General features: G+C 39.1%; 2 protein-coding genes across 7 annotated transcripts; one reads left to right on the top strand and one right to left on the bottom strand.

Moving 5' to 3' along the window:
• The first annotated feature begins 799 nt into the window (after positions 1-799).
• Positions 800-18,852, top strand: tnip1 (TNFAIP3 interacting protein 1). Of its 6 annotated transcripts, none has more exons than XM_053323496.1 (18): positions 800-820; positions 5,400-5,582; positions 6,212-6,355; positions 6,489-6,580; positions 6,774-6,833; positions 7,507-7,716; positions 8,635-8,729; positions 9,162-9,315; positions 9,553-9,645; positions 9,772-9,837; positions 11,419-11,550; positions 11,670-11,798; positions 11,889-12,023; positions 13,173-13,298; positions 13,451-13,534; positions 13,992-14,213; positions 14,504-14,588; positions 17,115-18,852. In XM_053323496.1, the coding sequence occupies exons 2-18, from the start codon at positions 5,435-5,437 to the stop codon at positions 17,207-17,209; spliced, it is 2,070 nt and encodes a 689-aa protein (XP_053179471.1). In that variant the 5' UTR covers positions 800-820; positions 5,400-5,434; the 3' UTR covers positions 17,210-18,852. The 6 variants fall into 6 exon arrangements, with proteins under 6 accessions (XP_053179471.1, XP_053179470.1, XP_053179469.1 ...); XM_053323495.1 differs by lacking the exon at positions 800-820 and adding an exon at positions 4,198-4,267; XM_053323494.1 differs by lacking the exon at positions 800-820 and adding an exon at positions 4,230-4,303.
• A 123-nt stretch (positions 18,853-18,975) lies between these two features.
• Positions 18,976-23,014, bottom strand: gpx3 (glutathione peroxidase 3). Its single transcript, XM_053323510.1, has 5 exons — positions 22,858-23,014; positions 20,922-21,072; positions 20,721-20,838; positions 20,081-20,180; positions 18,976-19,518 (listed from the first exon to the last, which is right to left on the bottom strand). Exons 1-5 carry the CDS (start codon positions 22,933-22,935, stop codon positions 19,297-19,299), a joined length of 669 nt encoding a protein of 222 aa, XP_053179485.1. The 5' UTR covers positions 22,936-23,014; the 3' UTR covers positions 18,976-19,296.
• Between the last annotated feature and the right edge of the window lie 778 nt (positions 23,015-23,792).

The following is a 23,792-nucleotide window of genomic DNA, read 5'->3' as shown; positions in this document are numbered from 1 at the left end:
ACACGTTCTCTGTTCATGTAAATGTCTCAGTTCATTGCGTATGTGTGAGTGCAGCTGTTAAGCCATCTTTGAGTTAAAAGAGGAAAGAAGAAAAAAGACGTATGTGGCGAGGAAATCCCCTGCAGTAGGCTAAAATCCAAGGCAACAAATAGTCTGTAGCACTCAGTTGCACTCTGATTTTAATGGCACACCCAACCTGAAATTGCCCCCAGTTGATGATAATTATGAGAGATTAGGAGATTACTTCAATGGCACATTGTTAATATACAATTGATGTCAAAATATACACTGTTTTTTGAATTTTCCTTTGATAGCTGGGGGAACTTTTGACTGTGGTGGTGTTGAAAGCAGCTTCTACCGCATGCAGTTTAAAATTTCAAACTTGCCCTGTCCTCTGACTTTTTATCTACATGTCTCCATACTGTTTCCATGATTATTGTGGCATCAGAATGTAATCATGCAAACAAGCCATGTACATGACTGCACTATATACAAGTAAGTATATAGTCTGTCTGCATGTTTTTCTTCAATGCTGCTCTAGTTACATCACTTTCTTTTCATTGCAGTCTCTTCTATGCATTCAGTTATGTTGAGATGCATCGATGCAGTGTGGCATATGTGCTCAAAGCTGTACAAAAATTAATTAAATGCTTGTTTTTTTCACATGTTGTGTTACTCAATGAAGGCAGGCCACACAGTTGGACACACACCAGGCCATTTTACTGTTATGGGAATTCCCCAAGTCGCACAGTGAAATTGCTTCCCTCCTATTCACCAGTTTCCTTAAAAAGTGCCTCTCAGACACAAGCTGAATGTGTGGGTGAGTTGTTTATTTGTTTTAAACATTTGAAATGTAGTAACAGAACATTTTTAATTTGTTGTTATCCGTGGCATTGTCTGTTTCTATTGTTGTGTTTTATTCATGGTGGTTTGACATAACTCATTTCATGTTGTCACTGAAATGAGTTGCTCTTCCACAGGAAGACATAGAAGGCAAATGTAACACAGTGAAAAGACAAATACTGAACATTCTGATTTGTATTATTATTTTATATACAGCAAAAAATGTTTATTTTAAACTTGATCACTATTTCTGTATTATTAAATCATTAGTTCTTTTTAAGTGTCATGTTCATTATATCACATCAACAGATCATACAACATGGGACTGTTTCTCAATCCATGTTAAGAATACAAATTTACAGATTTTACAGTTTCTAGATGACAAAGCAAAATATGTAGATACATGTAGCTAGACATTGCTATTGTTATTATTATTATTTATACATAAGCCACAGAGACATACACTTGATATTTTGGCACACTGGTTTCTTGGTCTTTATTTTAGATTTTGAAGTGAAACAGTTCAAACTAGAGGATATATTCTATCTGGTGTTGATGCATATCCAGTCCTTTTTTTTGCTAGTTGAAGGCCTTGAGATGGCAGCTGGAGTTACTAGTCAGCTAACAAAAGGACATTTTGTATTAAGCAGCACAGAGCTAATGACTATCAGCTGCTGATTTCTGCTGCTAGGAGATGGGAGACTGGACTGTCCTTGTATCTCAGCAGGGTGAGGTGCAAACTCTGTACTTGTGACACTGTGGGCTTCAATCTGATGATTACTTTCTCACACAAGTCATCTGCTCGCTCTCCTGTCTCTGCAATGAAGGAGCCTTGAAAAATGCCTTAAAATGTTTTGAAAAAGTAGGTGGGAGGAGAAAACAAAGAGTACTACTCTGCAGGACTTAATATTTTTTCAGCATATCAGCAGCTTGAGATGGAAACATTGTTCACTAATAAAGAAGTACAAGGTGTTTGATGGCAGGCACAGCACAGAGGAAAAAACAACTTCTGTGTGTCAACTGTAATGTGTGCTTGTTCCTCCCCAGCTGAGGAACACATTGACACATCTTATCATTGTTTTCTGGCCAATGGGGCACTGCTGATCAACATGCTATACAGTATAAGATGTCTTATTATGCTGTTCTGATGTTGTATATGGTTTTACGTTAAGCGCATGACTCTTAATTTGAATCTAAAGCTCTTTAAGCTGCATTTCATGGGTGAAAGGGATTCAAATAAGATTTATTGTTATTAAAGCACAGACATCCATTACAGAGTACACACATTACACACTGTCTTTTTTGTCTTTGGCGTTTTCTCATGAATCTTTTCTTGTAGTATCATTTTAAGAAGGCCAAGTCTACATTTTTAACTGTGGAGGGTACTATTTAGGGGGGATGACACTTTTCATGACAGTGCTTAATAAACTGGTTTCTTTAGCTTTAAGCATGTTTCTGCACATGAGTATAACTAGTGTAATCTAGTCAATCTGCATGTTCCTTAAAGAAAAAAATAATTTGTGATTCTGATTAGTTTAGGTTTATCATGAATCATGTACAATATAGTGTTACAGCAACTGCAAACTGGGAGTTTCCTAAGTTACATAACATGCATCTTAATAAGAGCTCCGTGGCTGTTGATCTGAGATCTAAATCATTATGGGGTATAATTGTGTTAATCGTCTTTGTTGACATTCAAGAATGTGTCTTGACTTGTGACTTACATGAGGCTAACGGTTACTACATTTATAGTGGTGATCCACACAGATATGAAATACCCAGTGGAAACCAGACTATTCATGAATAGCAAGTACCCTTGAGTGGTTTAGTCAAATTGTGCTGGGTCACAAGCTGAATTACATCAGATGTACTTCCAGTTAACTAGGTAATGGGAGTTTTTGCAACTCCCTGGGGGGAAAATGTGACCACCCATTACCCATTTGTTGATTCCCACAAGATGTCACTATTGCTCTAAATTATTCATGTTTGGTCAGTGGTCTGTAATGATCTGGCAGTTTGGTCAAACCTATACTGTATTGTGTAGCACAAATAGCTCTGAACTCATGACTGACACATCTTATTATTATTATTATTTTTAATATGGCACTTTACGGTAGGCCTACAGCAAGTGTGAGGTGTTTCAAACACTCAACTTCAAAAATAAACCCAATAAACTCACACTAAATGAAATTGTAAATATAAATTGAATGTGGTGTAGGTCATAGTTATAGTAATACATGAATATATTCATCTACATTTAGTTTAGGCAGCAGAAGTGAGTCTTGAATTAATCTTCTGACAATATTCAGGTCCTTTGTGCGTTCTTGAAACCTGTTCAAAGTTGGACTAAAGGGAAATAAAATGTGTTGATATGATGGCCCACGTGGAAAGGCAGAACACTGATAAATTCGGAAAATGTTGTCTTTTAACTGTTATATAGACTTCAACACTAGGACAACATGACATACAGCTTGAAATTATATAAAGATAACCCAGGGTTCCCAGGCAATATTAAGCTCACAATTAGTGCTGAAACATTACTTGATTAATTAATTAACCAAAAACGAGCATCTATTTGATAACTATTTGTCTTTTTTAAAAGAAAATGCCCTTAAAAAATCAAAAGTTCCAGCCATGAAATATGAATATTTACTGACAGTAGATTGAATACATTAAGTTTGTGTTAAAGCAAGTAGTATGGATATGTCAACTTGGGCTCCAGGAAGTAGGCTACTCAGGGGTAGTTTTTCCACTATTTTATGATATTTTTAACAACACATTGATAATGAAAATCATTGTTGAAGCCCTATATGACAAATATATTTTAAACCTTTAGCGTAACAAGTGTATCGGTGTAATGAGGTTTTACTGCCTCTCTAGTTCAGAGGAAATGTGATGCAATCACAGAAACTCCCACCAGCCCCATACCCTCTAAATTCATCAATGAAGATAAAAGCAATTCAGAGAAGAGGCTCGGGTTTGTCCCACGGACTGTAGTGCTGACTTTGAAGAGTTAAAGAAGTTTTTTTTTTTTTTTTTTTAAATTAGAATAATCTCGATTCAAAGAAAAATGAACTGGCTCTTTCTTGATCATGTCATATGAGCCATTATTACAACATAAGAATATCCACACACGTCGTTTAAGGATGCATGATGTAAAACAGTGGTGTCAGTTCTGCTATAGTCTGTACCGTGAAATGTGAACTGTGAAGCACTTTGCTCCAGTGTTTACATTACGCTAAGTGGCTTCTATTGGTGTGAAGCTGACAGAGAGCTGCTCTGTGATTGGTCCGCACGGCTGTCAATCATTGTGTTTACATCAAACGTTGTGAGGTGGAATTTCCCAGGTTACAGCACAGACCAGCAGACCACTTCCGCAATACATGTCGGGGCAGAGAGACGAGAGGCCACGGCGAGCTGAAAGGTATCCAAGCTAGAAAAGACACCTCTTTGTTCTTCGGTTTGTCGCTTTAACTCCGCTTTCTGTATCGATAAAAGTATCCGTAATGAGTAAATAAAGAGGAGCGAGCCGCTTCCTGTCCAGTCATCTTAAGTGTTAGCTAGCCGACAGCTAACGAGGATGTTGCTAGCAATTTGCATGACAACAGCGAAAACTAATATTAGCCCCCTTCAGCCAATCGAGGTAGCGATCATTAGCTATATTGTGCTGTATTTGACTCGCGTCTGTTGTCTAGGTGTTTGTTGGCAGGATTCGTGTTAACGTTTAGTGCTCTTTTTCTTCTGCTTTTGTCCTCTCCCCGCCCCCCTCGAATATGAACGTTGTCATATTTAGCTATCATAAAGGTTTCACACCGGCAGGGTAGCATCATGGTGGTGGTGTTGTTGCTACTACTACTGCTGCTGCTGCCGCTGCTACTGCTGCTGCTGCTGTTGTTGCCTCCTCTGAAAAAGCTGCCTGTTGGTCCTCATTCTCCTCATCGGACTTCACCGATAGTATTCACTCATCCAACTATACATTATAAAGTGGGAGAAAGGACGTAGAGGTTAGCATTCCGGGTACATGGTGTTCATTAGGATGTCTTCCTATTTATTTCATACACTATCAAGAAATAACAGGGACACATGTATTATTGCAAAACCGTATGGATTGTGGTGTCAGGTGATACCTAAATCAGTAATGTGAGAAGCAAGAAGTGATGATAATGCTCTAATACTAAACTTGAGGTAATTTCCTCCACTTTCTATTTGTGTCCATGAGTATAGGGTTGTTGTTGTTTTTTTTTTTTTTGGAAAAGTACACCTTTTATCATGGGATGGATTCAAATGTTACTTTTTTGCAGTGCAAAAAGGTGCAGTCATTGTTTCTCTGGTTGTGTCTGTTATTTCAAAGGGTATACTGCACTAAATACTGTAGACACAAGTAATCAGTGCTCTGTGTTTCAAGTCTTTCCTATCAGTACTGTTAGTTTCCTTTTAAAGGTTAGGTACTGCTGTTTGTTTTTGATCTCTCAGCCTTTATTTTCCACTTAACAATATCTGGTACTTAATGTAATGATAATTTAAAAGAAATAACAGTTGGTGTCTTCTTCCCTCAGTTCAGAGGACCATGTTTAGGAAGTGAACGACGGCAATGGAAGGGAAAGGCCCGTACCGCATCTATGATCCGGGTGGGAGTGAGGTCAAGGCCAGGGAGGAGGCCGGAGGGGGAAGCAGCTATCGACAGCTACTGGAGGAGAACAGCATACTAAGGGAGAGGATGAAGGGGCTTAAGAGCCTAGGTATGTTCCTAAAGGGGATGTGATTACATCAAGGCTACGCATAGATCGCCAGTGCCAGCTGCTCTTTGTCATTACACATCTGTTGTCTATCTTAACGCAATTGTATGTATCCAGATTTGGGAATATATATACATTCATTTATTTATTGTTGTATGTAAAACCGCATTACAGAAAACTATTTTAAGCTTCTGCTTTTGTAGCGGCACTAACTTAATTATTATTTGATATTAAGTCACGTGACCCAAAACATGCATCATATGATTGCCCCCATAACATATTACACCACTGTATTTCCAGTCAAAACAAACAAATGCATGAGGGAAGCTGATATGTAGTGAATTAGGAGAATGTAGTAAAACCTGATCATCCTCACAAGTAGTTTGTGGAAAAGCTTGCTTGCCATTGTTGTTAATGGTCTGACTGCTCCTTTTGTGACTCATCAAAGGAGTGTCACAGGCACGCAACTTCTTACCAAACTTCTATCACATCACATCTTATTTGACTACTGCCTGCGCTGACATTTTTCTTTGAGTCTCCTCATGTAAGCTTCTCTGTGGCAGTGTAGGGAAAAAAATAACTAAGTTCATGAGAAGTGCTGGACAGAGATGAGATCTCACTGTGACTTGCAGGTGATTTGCTGGAAGAGTCTCAATCAGAGGCATCAAGGCTTCGACAGAGAGTGGAGGAACTTGTAAGAGACAACGAGGCCCTCAAGTCCTCCAGCTTTGCAGCTAGTCTGTGTACGGGAGGGCCCGCTCAGACTGAGACACAAAGTAGGTAACATTTAATTAATGTATTGTTTTGAATATATTTTTATATTTGTGGTTTATTGCTGTGCTTGATGGTATGCTGTTCTAATTTAAGGAAACTTGGATTAACTTTGGCATTGATCATGGCTTATTTCAGATCAGGGTAAACCCTGTTTGCACCCCACTGCTGAGCAGAAGGAGGACCCAACAAGCTGTTTAGGGAAGGCCCTCCAGCCTGAGAAGCCAAATGTGAGTGTGAGCTTTTGTGTCAGTCAGACAGAAACAACTTTTGTAAATGTTTGTAAATAACATAATGTACACATGTATACAGTACGAGGGTCAGAATATGACATCTCACAACTCTCAACTGGAGGATCTTTTATTGAAGCAACTACGGACACTGCATGTAGTATGGTGCTATGTAACTTTATGGTCTTTACAGGAGGCCTTGTCAGAGTTTGAGGTGGTGAATATGGAGGGGAAGACATCAGAAGCCTTGACTGTGCGTACTAGACTTTTTGAAAAAATAATTGGAAAATAATTTTCCAACCATCACAGGATTTCAAATTTCTTGAATTTCATAATTCGTCTAGTCAACTTTCATTTTAACAAACAGTTTGGTATATTTAGAATATCACAATGTAACCAAGGCTAACCCAGATCAATTATTAATAATCAGTGTAATTTATTAAGGTAATATAGAGCCTTTCCTCTTATCGCTATTTCCCCAATATTTGGAACATATCCTTGGCGTGGTGACTCATCAACAAACTCAATACTGGTAGCTCCAGCCTGAGTCAGCCAGGGGAAAGTCCAGGATTATTACTGACTAGAATTACACCGCTGATTCATTCACACACTACATCCTAGGGAATGTGTTAGTAGGACACTCTGCCAGAATTATTCAGACATGGCGTAAAAATATCATAAATTGCTAAAGTGTTTTTTTGTAAAAGTCTTACCACAACCAACTGTAGTCTGCAGGGAATAAATTTAAATCCAACTGCTTTGATTTTTAAGAAAATTCAGCTGTAGTTTGGCATAGAAATACTTTAATATGATTATAAGTATGTTATACTGTGCTTTTTGAAATGCACATGTAATTGTTAGCTTGCCCACTCAGTGAGCTCGAGAGGAAAGACTGACTGTTTGTTTACCTGTGTGGGTATCTCCAGGCCGGGTCAGTGGCAGGAGTAATCCCCCTTCTGCCTCAGGAGAACATCGAGCTAGCAAGCCAGCTGAAGAGATTAGAGAGCTCCTTCAGCATATTCGCAGAGGAGTCCAACCCAAACCAGCTGTTAGCTCACCTCGGTCGCATGGCTGTGGAGTTTCATCATCTTTCTTCTAAAGTCCAAAAGAATGAACAGAGGACCTCCCTCCTACAGGTATGCAGCAAATGTAATGCTATTAACTGTAAAAGGTTAGCAGGCTGATGTGAGATGAAATGCAGTTGTGTGACTTTTATGAAGTGACAGATTTGTACATATGATCATGTTGGTGCATGTCATGAAATGATCATTTAAGGGCAATGTTTTATAGAAGAATGTCCATCATATTGACTTCCTCTGGCTGTATGATTATAAAAGACTGCTATGTGTAAGAAGTTGTGTTCTTTTCTGACAAATGTTGCTTCCCCTCTGCAGCAGTTTTGGTCTGTGGTTAAATGTATGTGGGTTGGGCACAATAAATAACTACTGCTACTACTGATAAAACACAAACACTTGTGTAGGTGACCAGTAGGCCAGATGTCTGCTAAGTGCACTGCATATCAAATTCTAATTATGACTGTAATAACTGTGACTTTATTTAGAAATGTGCTATACAAGTAAAAAGTGCTTTATAGTGAAAGATGAGTAACTGCATAAGATTAAAAAAAAACAATTAATGTACATTTTTAAGTTTGAGTACATCACCACTTTTCAAATGTATACAAAAGTAACTGTGTCTTGTTATTTGAAGGTGGGGTTTTATTATTCTAACTTAGTTTTTTACCTCTCAGATAAACTTAAACAAATGATGATTGCTAGTTCAAAGGATGAAAAATGTAAAATATAGGATAACATGTTCCAAAAAGAAAATTGTTCCAAAGCTGTGGGAAATATTGCATAATTATTTTCACACACATTCACAGGACGCCAGCATCATTTTAATTTCCGTTTTCATTGCAACATTGCATTGAAGAAAATATTTTCTGATTACATCAGAGTACAGACATAAGAACATGTTGACAATGTCATCACACTGAGCGATGCTAAATGTTGTGATATTTGCGTTTTTGTTTTTTTGTTTCTTTTGCTTCGTAGACTCTCTGTGAGCAGCTCAGACAGGAGAACAATGAGCTTCGAAAGAAAATGGAAGAAGATCATCATATCAGGAATCGAGACTTGGAACAGCTGAGGTAATGTCTCTCCTTCTCTTTTAAATTAGCTGGGCTTTGTGTCACTTCTGTGGGAGTAGAAATATGATTGTTGGTAAGATTAGAAAGAATAATTTGTCGGCCCATGCTATTAAGTACTTAACAATGAGTGCAGTTATTCTTTTAGTTGTTTTTTGTAACTGTGGAACAATTTAGTATCTTGTGACCTTTTTCATGATAATATAATTTTTCTAACATACTGTGTGATGGATGTTGTCAGTTAAACATGCTTTCACTTTCGATGGAGGGGGGATTATTCCAGTGCTTTCTGTTGGCGTCATTGTACCAAGCCGGTTTTGTGGGGTCTTCCCAAAGGACATCCTGAGGCTGTACCAAAATTCACCTTCCAAATTTGGGAAGGAATCTTATTTACAATTACTACACACATACGCACTCACTCTTTTACTGATTCAGACAGGAGAATCAGAAACTAAAGGAACTGGTCACCGGAGGGGCAGCAGCAGCAGCATCTGCAGCACCGTCTGACACTGAAGAGGCCAAAGAGGAGCCAGCGAAGGAGGAATCAGCTGCTGTAAGACCTAAGATGGAGGCCACCACACCACAGAAGGTAGTTTTAAATTATATTACATCTCAGACTCCTGAATAACTAATTTAACCCAGTTTCATGGAAATAAAATGTTGCCATTTACTTGTTAAATATATTTTAAAAAATGTTAGTAAATACATTCAAATGTTTTCTCAGTTACTTTGTCACTTAAATCTTCCCCACGTATTAACGCTCACACTGTGGGGTCTGTGTAATGGAGGAATGTTGTGGACTTAGGAATGTTTTGTGTGCCCCCAGAGTGGAAAAGCTGCAGAGAAAACCCCAACTAAACCATGTGATGTAGAGGTGTATGAAAAGAAGATCAAGCTTTTGGAGAAGCAGAGAAAGGATGTGAGTCTTTTTCTTTTTTTTTTGCACTTACTGCTCATCCTTTTTTGCCATAGGGGAAAGTCTCTGTGTGTTTTGTTTCCTATATGTTGAGAGTCATTTTGTTTCACTTTCTGGTGCTGCTTACAGGTACTGGAGGTGAACAAGCAGTGGGACATTCAGTGGAACTCCATGAAGTCACAGTTTGAACAGAAGGTACAGTAATGACTTTACATCTGTTGTGAAGGGTGTGGGAAGACATTGCTGTGTCTTCTGATGATGTAGAGCTGTTAAAGGAGAAATAATAGCTAAATCTCTCTGAATTCTCAAGAAAACATGTTCCTTTTCCTCATTGTAAAACTTACTTTTACAAAGATGAATACGTTTGTTCATTTTTTTTTAATATCCAGTCCGTTCAATCCAATTCACCAAGTGTTAATGTGTCTTTTTTTTTTTTTTTTTTAATGTTCACTTTGAGTTGTGTCAAAGTTCTCAACTTTAACACCTCCAGGAGCTTTTCAGGGTTTGGATATCGCTTATAAATTGTACAATATAAAGAGCATGTTGAGTATGTTTTGTTGCATTTTAGAACACTGTCCTTTTCTCAAGATAGATACATGAGTGTGGAATAGACTGTTCTTTATCTGTTACCCAGGCTTCAAAATTAACTGTATTCAACTGAGTAGTTTCACTGTTCTTATTTGAGCCTTTGTAGATGTTAAGTTTAGTAACCAAGTGCCCTGATACTTGTTTTGCACTTCATTTCATATATTTCATTATTTACTTTTGTTAATCAGTAGTACAGTAGTATTATTATTAGTAGTAGTAGTACACATTTTGTAAGCAATATTTGAATTTATTAGAATTTTTCAGGTCTCTGTGTTATTAGTTTTCTTAAAATGACGGCAGTACAGAGAAGCTTGGTTACAAAATACTGTAGATGAACATTATAACAAAAGAGAACACAGTTGTCTTTCCAGAAGCTGTAAAAGTTGTAGCATTGTGACCACAAAAGTCTCATTTCACATCTTGTCAGTGGAATAATCGTTTTCCCCTCTACCATCCAAATTGTATCAAGTGTCCATGCCGACAGATAGCAAGGATTTTGTCATTTGTAAATACCTTTACCTTAAAGAATACAGGACATATATGCTTGTGTTGCATCAGTTGGTAGTGAGCAGCTGTGTGTCTGTCTGTGTGTGTGTCTGTGTGTGTGTGTTTGTGTTTGTCCAGTGGAAAAGGTGCAATCTTGCAATAGCTTGCTATCTCAGCATACTTACCACAAGGCCTGTCACATTTCAACAAGAATTCCCCTTACCTCTCTGGTACCCGCTGACTTCCTGCTGTGGAGCAGTCAGAGGGCAGCAGAGACACACATATGTACACACGCTCACACTCATACTCACACACCTACGCTTGTGCACACACCCACAAGATGAACACACTAAATTCACACTTTGTTAGACGGGGACACCATGTAGTCTTGGGTTTTAACCACAGAAGCCTAGATATATTCATTTGCGTCATTAAGTTTGTTCATATTTTACACAAAAACAGAACTGCGTATGTTTGCAAATGTGTTTGTTGCTGCGGCTTAGTTTATAATTTGATAACGCAAAGTCCTGACACATTTCTAAGGCTGTATCTTTACACATGCATTAGCTGATGTTTATCTTTACCAGAGAGTTGTTATCACTGCTACTTTTAAGAATCAGTTTTGGTTTGTGTTCATGAGAATGATAACTTACCACTGTGATTAGTATTTTCCTCAACTAAAGGGTTTACATTCTTTCTCAGATCACAGACCTCAGACAACGGCTCGCTGAGTCCCAGAAGACTGTGCTTGAACTGGAAGCGGAGCGAGAGCAGAGGCAGCGAGACTATGACAAGAAGCTGCTGTTGGCCAAGTCCAAGATTGAAAATGTACAGGTGAGAGTAATAACACAAAGCCGAGATGAACTAACATTCAAAACCAGGACACAGAAAAAACGTAAAAAAAAGTAGACTAGAAAGAGTCTTTTTAAATGTTTGGGGTGTATATGTTTCAGGGGGAGAAGGAGTGTCTAAACTCTGAGACCACTGAGCTGAAGCAGAAGATTCGCTACTTGCAGGATCAACTGCTGCCCCTCAGCAAACAGAGAGAGTACCAGGAGAAGGAGATCCAACGCCTCAACAGGGTTAGTATGGCAGAAAGAGAACAGCCATGGACAGCAAACTGTCTTTCTATGTAATACATCTGAGTAAGATTTGTTTTGTGTTATTTCCAGGCTTTAGAAGAAGCCTTAAACCTGCATACCCCTTCATCCTCCCAACAACCTCCTGGCCAGGGTAACTTTGCTGATGCAGCCAATAACCTGAAGAAACAGGAACTGCTCACTCAAATTGCTGTACTAAAGGAACAGGTGAAACATGCAACAAGACATATACACACTTCGGCTGCAGTCATCATTCATCTATTTAAAGGAACACTTTGCTGTCCTTCAACCAGCATTGTATCATTACAATGTGGATGGTATATGCAAATGAACAATGTTTAACTTCCCTCCGTGTTGCCTGCTCTCAGAGCTCCTCTCTAATTTGCTGGCACTTTGGAGATCTGCATTAGACTACAAGCCATGTTTTCTCATTAACAGTCGTGGTTCATTGACAGTAAAATGCAAATCTCCAAAACACTCTGGGCTATCATGTTACCATGGTGCAAGCAATACGATAACAGATGACAAAAATCATACTTATTTTGACCTAGCGTCATATACACCATGACGTCTATCTAAACACCCCTTTGCCCCCTTTTTTTTTTCCTTGGTCACAGACTGGTGGAGTTAGAGCTATCAGTACAGGCGCTAATGGGACCAACAGTATATATCGTAAATTACCCCACTAATAATACCTGGATTGTTATCAAACTTCTACAGTAGTACAAATGGGGTCTTTACTCATAAGTCAATGCATTGGAAAGTTTGTAAGTACACCTTTTGTTTTGGGTGTTTGATCTTTGTTGTCTATAAAGAAAGGCATTAATAAAGATACACATAAAAAATTTCCTCCTGTTCATCGCGTCCCACCTGTCATGTCTCTATTCCCCACCAGTGGGGCATGCCCCACACTTTGAGAACCGCTGCATTAGTGCTTGTACTAAGCCATTCGGCTGATAGCTCTAACTCCAACAATTTGCCATCAAGGGTAAAAAAAAGGGCTGGGGGGGTTTTTAGATAGACGTAATGGTGCATATGACGCTAGGTCGAAATTACGCCAAACCATTGCTTTAAACCTGAGTAAAGCTGTATAACACTGCTCACTTTATCTTTGCCAACCATATGCTCGGTTGGTTGTAAACACACCATGATTAGCTCACTGGTAGCTTATTTGATGAGACATGCACATAAGAGCAATATGGGGAATTGATGAATTTTTTTCTCATTTTTCTGTAGTCATAGAGCACCAATTTCAAAAATAATTGCACATTTGTACTACATTTTAAGAAAACATCATATTCACAATTGTGAATTTTCCCTTTAGTTGGTTTTAATAATTTTTTTGAATGTTTATAGGTGAAAATCTTTGAAGAAGACTTCAGAAAAGAGCGGAGTGACAGGGAGCGAATGAATGAGGAAAAAGAAGACTTGAGGCGACAAGTTGAGAGACTGCAGGGTCAGATTACTAATTTGACCAATCAGGTAAGTACACTGTCTCATATGGGGCATGATGAGGGAAATTTTTGTATCTCACACGAAAGCATATGTCTTTGTATCTAGCACTGAACAACAGTTGCTACTTTCCAAAGTGGGATTTGGTTGATCGTTTCTGTCTGTGTGTGTGTGTCATTCAGCTTCATCAGGCACAAAACGAGTGTCAGAGAGAACGCACAGAGAGGTGTAAACTGGAGAGACTTCAGATGCAGCATCACAAACAGGTACTGGCTATAGCTCAGGCCTGAACTTGATATTTGCAGACATAATGAAATCCTGAATGAAATGGTGCCGTCAGCCTGGAGAGGTGCTACAATATGTTTGGTCATTTTGTCTATGCTTTCAAGCAAATTAACTTAGGGCCAAAGTGTTCTATTGAAGGCATCATGTTGCAAGATGTGAATTGTAGTAAAACCTTGTAGATTAGCGCCCCCTTGTGACAGAATGCACTCACTTAGATGTTGACAGTTCATAGTGGACACATCAGTACTCTAGCACAAGAGCCTAACTCCAGCTAGCTTATTTGTCAGTGCATTTGCGATCAGCAGGTGGAACATTTACACTCCTCAGTGGGAGGCAGCGGCAGTAGGGTTGAAGGTCAGCAGTAGGGCCACTGCACTCACTGAGAGTAGCAGCCGTGCACTGATTGGGGATCACGTGTGTACTTGTGATCCCTCGTAGGGGCAGCAGCAGGAAAGACGTACCTCAGACCCCACGTCAGGCTCAGTGAACGGCCCGCTGAGCCCTCCCTACTGTGGTCCCTTTGTGCAGGTGGGACCGCAGGGCCTTGAGGGCTGGCCCATACACTTCCCTCCCCGGATGCCCAATGCAGCAGGCGCCGCAGCCGCAGCAGCCGCAGCCGCAGCACCACCCCCTGTACGAGACTTCCAACCTGTTACCCCGGTAAGGGTCCTCTAAGGTCCCTCTTACTCTGTCTCTGGAGTGACTCAGGCTAACTGAGTTCACAAGGCTCTTTTTTCTCTTACCTATACTCCCTGTAGCTGTTGGGAGCAACACACACATGTAATTAGGTCTGGCTGTAGCTCCACCCAGCCACCTAACAAATTCTGAGTTAAAAACTCTTTTAGTTCAATATCGATTATTAGGTTACAGCATAGACTTGAGGGTTGCTGGTTTTGAGGAATGTTAATCTTTAATGACCTGAACTAAGGTGGTGCTTTCTCTTTGATCAGGGTTTTCCTTGGCAGTCGTCATTCCCACAGTCCAGAGGGGCCAGAGCAGTAGGGGAGAGTTCAAGACCACCTCCAGAGAATGCAGGTATGGTACAATTGGTGCTTATTATTGGTACTTATTATTAACAAATCCCATGAAAAGACCAAAACCATAACTACCTTTTTTGCTAGGGATGTGCATGAGCCCATTTTTTCATGGTTGGTTAACCGGTCGGTATAACTGAATATTCGCAGCATACCGACATCCACAAGGGGTAAATAGATATTGCATCAAAAAATAACTTTCAATATTCATAACAAACAAGATTTAACTGTGCAAACTTGTTTTAAATGTATTTATTTAAATGATTATAAGCCGTAATTTCTTTATAGAAAAATCTTACAGGCTTACAGACCCCTAAAATATAACATTGTGAATCCATGATAGCTCAACTCTGTTCCACATATTCCACACCTGACAAGATGAACCTTTACTTTCTTAAAGTTTTTCCACACTGTACTTTTGTGTGGCTTTGTCTGCATCATGTTCCCTCCAGTCAGCTAGCTAGCAGGCTAACATACTACCAAGCCGAAGTAGCTGAGGGCAGGAATAAAAATTCACTTGCGTGTCAGGCTCTACTTCAACACAAGGTGGAGCTCAAGAGCTCAGAGTTTTTCTATGAAAAAAAAAGCCACAGCACAAAGGTCAACGTTAGTGCCCTCGAAAGATTATTCGGTTATCTGGTTTTAATGACTCATCCCTACCAGCCCTATAACCATGGTTGTCTGTAAGTGAGTGAGTGAGTGACTGCATGAAGTTACAGCATTGGTCAAAGTTTGCTGAACTCCTGTTTAAACAGACCAGTACCAGCGTCTCTACCATCTGCTTGTCTAACCCTTGTGTGATGAACTCTTCGGCTGACAACGCTTTTAGCAGCTGGAGGGATACCCCGCCGTGCATTTGGATTTTATGACACAAGCTTTTTATATTAAAATATGAGTCTTACCACAGGAGTCAGTGTTACCTCTGTTACATGGTGTATGTACACAATTACATTTCTTGCCCAATGCCCCCTCTGTCAGTTAGCTTTTTTTTTATGGAAATAAAATGCATAGCTTTATTTCCGCATATAAGCTCCCGCATTTATCAAATTAAAAAACTCATTTGTAAACAGCATAGCGTGTCATCAATACTTAGTTGGACTACTTCGTGACTGTTTGTAGAAGCAGCACAGAGTAGCCGAGTGAGACATCTGTCCTCCCGCCTTCTCTCTGCTGAAACACGCATAGCTCTTAGTAAGCAGTTTCTCTCATGTCTCCTTGGGTCTAGCAGCAGTCGTCTTCTGTCTTGTGCCTGTGTCTGTGTGTGCCGTGGCCTAGCTTTACACTGAGGACAACCTGCTGACAGCAACCCAAAGCTTGGTGCCACTAACTCCTAAGTAAGAGGAGGATCTAAACTAAAAATCTAACATTAAAGATCAAAGTAAGCACTCAGGTGTGGCATAACATTGATGAATATCTTATTTTGTGATGTAACTGGTAACATCAGTGTTGTCACGAGTTTATTATCTGGTAAGGAAATGTACCCACTATGACATCCTTATCTTGCAGGTAAAACAGGAGACCCACGTAGCTATAATGTGAGCTTAGTGTGGGGTGGCTGCTCTGCAGGTGCACTTAATTTGACTGTATCTGTGGTAACCAGGCAGAGATAAGCCTGTTGAATTTGCACCTAAAATGCTGTCAAGACTTTCACATACAATTTCTACCACAGACTCCATGCTTATCGACAGAGAAAGAGGCGCACCAAAGAACAATCACTGACAAAACACTCAAGGCAGAGTGAAAAATGAAAGACACCCACAAAGAAACAGATGAAAGAGCAGTTAACAGATGGGTAATTAGAACAGTTATTATTAGAATTAAAATAAAATTTCCTTCAAATCAAACATCCTAACTTGCAAAGCATTTGTAAACTTTCTTTTGGCTCAGGCAATAGCTTAACCATATCATGTAATGCTTCTTCAGTACACTTAAACATATTACTGGGACCTCTACAGAAGACTGTAGATGAACATTTAATATCCAGGACTTCACATTATAAACATTACCACTGACTGTCCCTGTAACAAACACAGTTACACATTCACACCTGAAAGCTGCCCTGTACAGCTAGTCTGATCTGCCGGCCACTGAACAGCTCCACTGTAGCAGTTAGGATTGAGGGCACCTCAAACACTGTTTTTTCACTTTGCCCATCCAGATTTACCCCACCGGGCCTGAACCGACAACCTTCCAGCCACAAGCTTGCTTTTTGTAACCTGTAGACTGCCACTGACACCTTGATCTGTCTCTAAATACTTTTTGAGTTTCTTTTCTATATGAAGCTAAACAGAAATTCATTGTTGGTGTTGGTCTTTTCATGGAGTGTGATAACTAGAAAAATACAGGATATTGCAAGCCTTATCCTTTGATACAAACATTACTAACCTCTGACTTTTGTGTATTTTCTGTATCATAATGTTAGTCCAGTCAATAGTGAATCATACTAACTTTGTATTGAAATAAAAGTGTAGGGCAGTAAAGGGTGTGACTGAGGGATAACACAATCTTGTTCCTTTTGTGTGTGTAGATCAGTCTGCAGCAGCAGCAGCAGCCGCAGCCGCAGCCGCAGCAGCAGGATTTGGAAAAAGGGAGCGACAGAACATTGACCCTGGAAAGCACTAAAGCATCACCGTACCCACCTAATGGAATTTGGGTAGTAGCATGAAAACAGTTTGTTTTTGATTTGAAAAGGTGTGATTTGATCTATAATTTTCCTACTGAACTGTAGATATCCTATTGTAATGTTGTTTATACTTGCGTTTTATAAGGCTATTTGTGAAACACTTCGCTATTCTGAATATATACATGAAATATTATTTAGGTTTTTTTTTTTTTATCAGGAACTGAAGTCATTGTTAAATAGGTTTGAATAATAAACATTGTTCTTTTTTTTCAGAAAATATACCTATGTGATTGTTTCTCTGCAGACATGTAACAACCTGACACTTAGTTTGTTACTTGTAGAGTTACAGGAAGCCATTCCCCAATATGAATAAGACTACATATACTCATTCCAACAATGAATGATTATATAGGTACATTGAATCATAGAATTTACGATGTGAATGTTAATTGATTTATGAAGACTTCTTCAGTACCATCGATGTTATAGAAACGTCCCATATGTGTAACTGTTCAAAAGTGGTTGTTGAAATACAAAATTTTTGGGAAATGAATTTTGATGGTATCATACCAAAAAGATGATTGTGATTATTGATAATTTATTTATAACCTGCTGTTTTGATAGTTGCATTGATAAGTGTAAATCATTGTCTTTAGTAATGCTGTTCTTTCTATGTTGTTAGTGTAATCCCAATATATTGTAGCTATTGACATTGTATGTTTGTATCAGACACAATACACAATGCACAGTACATACGCAACCTTTTTTTTTCTCCATGATGATGGACCTAATCTCATTAAACACAACACTTCTACTTGACCACAATTTATTTGACCACTTTCTGATATTCATACTCATCTTACTGTATCCTGTACCCACAGTTCAGCCCCAATGTGCAGCATCTAGAGGTTACAGCACCAAAACCTTTAGGCAACAATGATGACTACCTTAATCTTCATCCACAAATCAAACGTATTATTTCATCTTAATGAGTTGTAATGAATGAAACTGCACACATCAGTACTTTACTACTGAAACATACAATTTCTGCTCAAGCAGCAGAAAGAGGAAGAATTAAATCTGTACTTTTGAAGCTCTAGACTCAGTGTTACAGCAGTGCAGCCTCTGCCAGGATGTCTGGCTTTGCTCTCTGTCCACTTCAACAAGAAACTGCAACATATGCCTCGTTGACTGATCTGTGTGAACTGCTGTAACACAAAGTCAAGAGCCCTGATTCGAGACACGGGATCCGCAACTCAAGATAAGGCGTGTAACTATTTTTAAATGGTACATCCAATCACCAAAACCAAGCCACTGACTAAACCGAATACCCATCAAGATTTCTTTAGGTTGTTTATCAGGTAGTCTATGAAGGGCTTCAAAATGTGTGCAGGCAAATTTTTTTTAAAAAGGCTCCATTTTATCAAACAGGTTATTAAGTTACAGGGAACAAAATCTGAATGGTGAGAGCTGAAAGGATTAATTAATGGAATTGCACTTTGAAAGGTACGCTGTATTTACTGGCAGTTGTATTTTCTTGGTTTGTAGCCCTTTTCTTTTTTGCTGTAGGCAAAAGCACATGTGAGACTTTTTGTATTTGACTGGCTTAATAAATCTATTCTAAATGTCTAGTAGCATCTTACCTTGGTTATTCATATTCTTTGTGCATTTTTCTTGCAAGATAGAAATGTAAGCGGGCCCCAGCATCACCTCCCCATATCACAACACAGTAACAGTTTCCAGTAAAGAAAGGCTTGCACACAAGTGTGTTTTCAATGATTTATTGGAAGTAATTAACATTTAGGCTGTAATCGCTAGCAGGTCCTGTGTTGAGAAGATGACATGATGCTGTGGGATTGTAGGGCAGCCTGAATGCACTGAAGAGCTGCCCTGACCCCAAGACTCCAAAGAGGCACCACAGAGTTTCTGTTTTCAAGCCTCCTCTTCATTCAACATGCCATCTTCCTGCATTAGAAACTGTTACATTACTCTAACACCAACTCTCTAGAATTCTACATAAGCCATTCCGTGAATATTGTTACATTTACTTCATTAGATGTACAATACTGCATGATGAATGATAGATCTACTGAAAAACTTCCTGTGTGTATAGCTGGAACAGGTGTTTGCGAATGTCGGATCGGATCTCAGAAATGTTGACGCTCGGGTGCCACCTCCTTACTGGCTTCCCGTTGGGCCCCACCAGGAACTTTTCAAAGTTCCACTTGATGTCACTGAGCTTAAGAGGTTCCCAGAACAATCTGCCATAGGGGTTATAGAAGTTTTCTCCAACTGGTGGGCAGGAGCTCTGCATAAACAAAAAGCCAAAGCCAAAACAGGATATATGAGGGAGCAACACATTCTGTGCACAGTAAAGTAAATATCCTCCACCCAACAGATAGGCACAAGACCAACTTTTATCTGGAAAACATCCTTTTCAATTAAATTAACCATTTACATGAAAAATGTCTACTTTACTTCATCTTATACAGCCAGCAAACCAAGTGAGAATGTTTTTCAGGGACTAAGACATACTCAGCTGTTAACAGATCAGTTTAGCACTTCTGTGCTGGAAATGAACACATTTGTGCAATATTAAGTAAACATGAAGATCCCAAAACTTATCAACAGGTCAGATGATAAAAGAGAATGTGGATTATTTCCAAACCACCCACACTAAAGTTAAGAAATCTGAGTAATAACATTGCTATGTCGAAAACATTTGTACAGAGCTGGAAAATGGCAATTGTAATGCACTTTGTGATTTGAAGTAGGACAGACCACCTCTGATTTATACATGAGAGGTAGTTCAAGTTTTTAAACCCCATTCTTGTCTGCAAGCTGCTCATATCTTAAAAGAGGAAAGTTACCTTAAGGAAAGTGAAAACGCCTTGCTCATCTCTTCCATTCACATCACCTTTCTCAAACAGCAGGAAGTTTGGAACAAATCCATTGCCTGGTCTGACATGCCTGGAATCCAGAGAGAGGAGCTTATCAGTGGACGTGCCTTTAAGCATTATGTGCCACTGGTGCTTCATGAGCTGCAGCTTGGCAGCTGCCCTAGATTCACTCCAAGCTAAGCAAAACCACACAGTCTACTGCAAAGGCTTTGCTATGGATATAAGATTACATAAATTAAATGTGTGAGAGCCCAATACCAGAAACTGATCATACTCCCTGATTAAATGAAGTCTTGTTGATTGACCAAGGATTTGCCATTATTGCAAATTCCTCTCTACATCCAGCTATCCACATTGTATTACTATATATGTACCATCTTGTGAGATCCTTGTGACTGAAATTGAGGGGATTCTCATATTTTCACATAATGTACAGTATGAAAAAAATCCAGTAGAAGACACTTTCAAGTTCCCAAAAAGAAGACATTTTAGAGAAATGAGATTTTCACCTGACAGTACATTATATGTAGCTCTGACCTCACTGTCATTAAAGAATTGGTTATTTTAGTGGTTTAATAGAGGTTTGCAATGAAATAAAAAGATTTCTCACTTTAAAGCTGGCAAAATTTCATGTCTTTGCCCCGGTTCCTGTTTCCCAAACTGGTTTGAGGGGAAACCAAAAATAGTAAATCCGTGCTGTTTCAACTCCTCGTGTAGTGCATTCAGTTCTGATAATAGAATAGAGAGATACATCATTTTTGGTTTTTATACTTTTACACAAAATAATGACGCCTATGGTGTTGTTTCTTACCCACATACTGGAAGGTGTATCCTCAGTATGTAGCCACATTAACGAAGAGGACACTCTTTCCAGCGTAGTCACTGAAGTTTATAGTGTGATTCCCATTTAGGGTCCTTGCCTTGTAGTTGTATATGGTGCCATCTATGGATGCATCACACGACTGGGGGTAAAGACACATGTAATAAGTAGGTTATAATGTTTTAGCTGGCTTACAGCCAACACTGTCACATAGCCCTTATTTGGTATAGTATTCATCTCATAAATTGTTCTTACTGTATAGACACGTACACAAACAAATGCTTCACATTTTCCCTCCAAAAGCTAGACCAGGATGTGGATTTGCCCTCCTCTCACTTTTTTAAACAAATATTTGATTATGGGTGCTGTGCTTTACAACATTTCAGTCACCCACTCCTTTTAATGATTTTTTGTTGTTTCACTTGAGTGAAAAAACCCTTACCCCCCTATTTCTCTTTGACAAACAAGACACGCCTGCAAATTGTAGATGAGTAAATGTGCCGTGAAGTAAAGTAATACTAATTTAAAATCATGAATGATTAAATAACTGACTGCCAGTTTACATTATTGTGTTGCTAGTTAATATATTAGTTGTTGTATCACAAATATGATTATATAATGATATCTAAATTGTGTCCCAAATATATTTGTGAAAAAATAATCACAAAAGCTCATTAAGGTCTGTTTCTGTGAAAAGTGTCAGTTTTAATGTGCTTTTATAGTAATGGGATGAAAAACAGTGGCCAGGCCCTGTGTACTCTTTCCTGTGCAAACATCAACATACGCACAGCAGCAAATGGACAAGGCATTAACTAAATAAACAAGGTGCAACACTTTCACCTTTCTTCCCACTCATACCACTGTTGTTGTTTAATGTGTGTCGGCCCACTGACATCTGCCTGATTACATAACACAAGCCCAGTGTCAACAGATGAGGAGAACATTGCTCTCAAAGAGATAGTAGCACTTGAATACATTAAAAACTGCAGCAAGAGCTGGATCTGAGTGGATTTGTACCCATTGTGAAATAATATCCCTCTGTACTATATCTTTCAATTCAAACACTGACATGTGGTATTTTACACAGTTGACTTTACATCTGCATAACAGATGTGAACTTGTGTGATGAATCCTGTATGCATAGAAAGGAAGAACTGGAAGAGTCATAAACCATTGGGCATTAAGAGGTCAAAATTGGTCATTTTTAACATTGACTGTAGCTGATTGTAACCTACATGTACTAACTGTTTGGTGTTGTTAGTAGTGAGACCATGACCATTTACATAATAACACCACATAGAAAAAGACTTAACCTCTGAACTCTGTAAATTAATTACAATAACAAACACTGCAACAAAAAGCTATAAAAACTATTATGTGCCTCATCATATTCATCTGGTGTGAGACCATTAGTTTAATTGCTAATTATCATCACCACATGTAAGCTATAAAACGAGCTGTGGTAATGAGTGTTCTAGCAAATACAGTACAGTCCATTTCAGGTGCTTTAATTGGGCGAAGAAACTGCTCAATGATTTCATTCATGGAGAGGAACATTCTTCTCTCTCCTAACATGAAAGTCCTAACAACATGCCAAACATGAACTGGGTGCTGCCAGTTTTCATGGACCCCTTTGCAGCTGTGTTATGGTTTAGTTGTCAACCCTCTTAACATACAAGTTAAATTATGACTTAAATAGACAGTAAAAAATGCACAGGTTACTCTTGAAAATTACAATCACAGTCAAACAACCATAACATGCATTCTACTGCTATGGCTTAACAACACAGGTGTGAATGAACATAACTGGAAAATACTGACGTCATCTGATTTAAGGTTTTCCTTTCTGGTCTGTCTGCCTGGATGTAGCTTATAGATGGTGTGTGTGTGCGCGCGCGCATGTGTATCTGTGGCGAGCAACAGGTACCTGGGTGAGCGAGACTCCAACGGCCGTGCAGGGTCGCAGCAAACCCAGCAGCAGCAGCGGCAGGAGGGCCGACATCATTCCGTTCTTCCCCAGACACTTGTCTGTTCGCTGTGGATGTATGTCCGCTTCTCCCTCAGGATAAAGAAACTCCTCTGCTGGCAGGAGGTGGGGTGGAGGGCCCCACAGCTGGCTGAGATAACGCCCTCTGCTGACGTAAACAGCTCACAGCAACAACAAGCCTGAATGAACAGATGAATGAATGAATACACTTGAGAAATAAATGCAGCATGGATTAGATTTCTTGGGCAGAATATACAGATAGTAATACCAGAGTGAAGAACCACATTTATATAATTTTTTCTTGTTTATCATTAATCACTAGTTCCCCCTTTACGCTCCCTAATTCTGTCAATCTGCCAAAAATAAAGCAAGCACAGTTGGTTTCTGTCTTTCATTCTGAGCATGCCAGGTGCTTAACCTACTGTGAACATTCATAAACAGCATTTGTTGAGGTGATTGAGGAGAAAAAATACATGGAAAAAGACATGAATAAAAGGCTCTATTTGTAGTGACAAGCTGATCCTCACTGAATCTTGACGAGTACAAGATGGTAAGTGTCACCTTTGCTAAACAGATGAGAAATGCTATTGTTTAATTTTTATTCATGGATCATTTCCTCCCTCCCGGATCAGCTGTTGCCATGGTGAGCTGGTACTTGGCCAAATGCCCTGTGGGTGGCTGACAAGCCTCTTCCCAGAACTGTTTCTCAACAGTGTTGGAGTGGCTCATTGTGATTAATGTTTTTACACAGTGTTCAGATCTGTATTGGCCCATAGGGACATTTGTTTAGCAGCAGGGCAACATGAAAACGCCAAAGCAATGATGCAACAAAAATTAAGATGAAAAAGATAAAAAAAAAAAAAATGTGCAAAAAC

The sequence above is a fragment of the Scomber japonicus genome, chromosome 8 (assembly GCF_027409825.1).
Source record: "Scomber japonicus isolate fScoJap1 chromosome 8, fScoJap1.pri, whole genome shotgun sequence".
NCBI classification, from domain to species: domain Eukaryota; kingdom Metazoa; phylum Chordata; class Actinopteri; order Scombriformes; family Scombridae; genus Scomber; species Scomber japonicus.
This window is presented reverse-complemented; position numbering and strand designations above follow the sequence as displayed.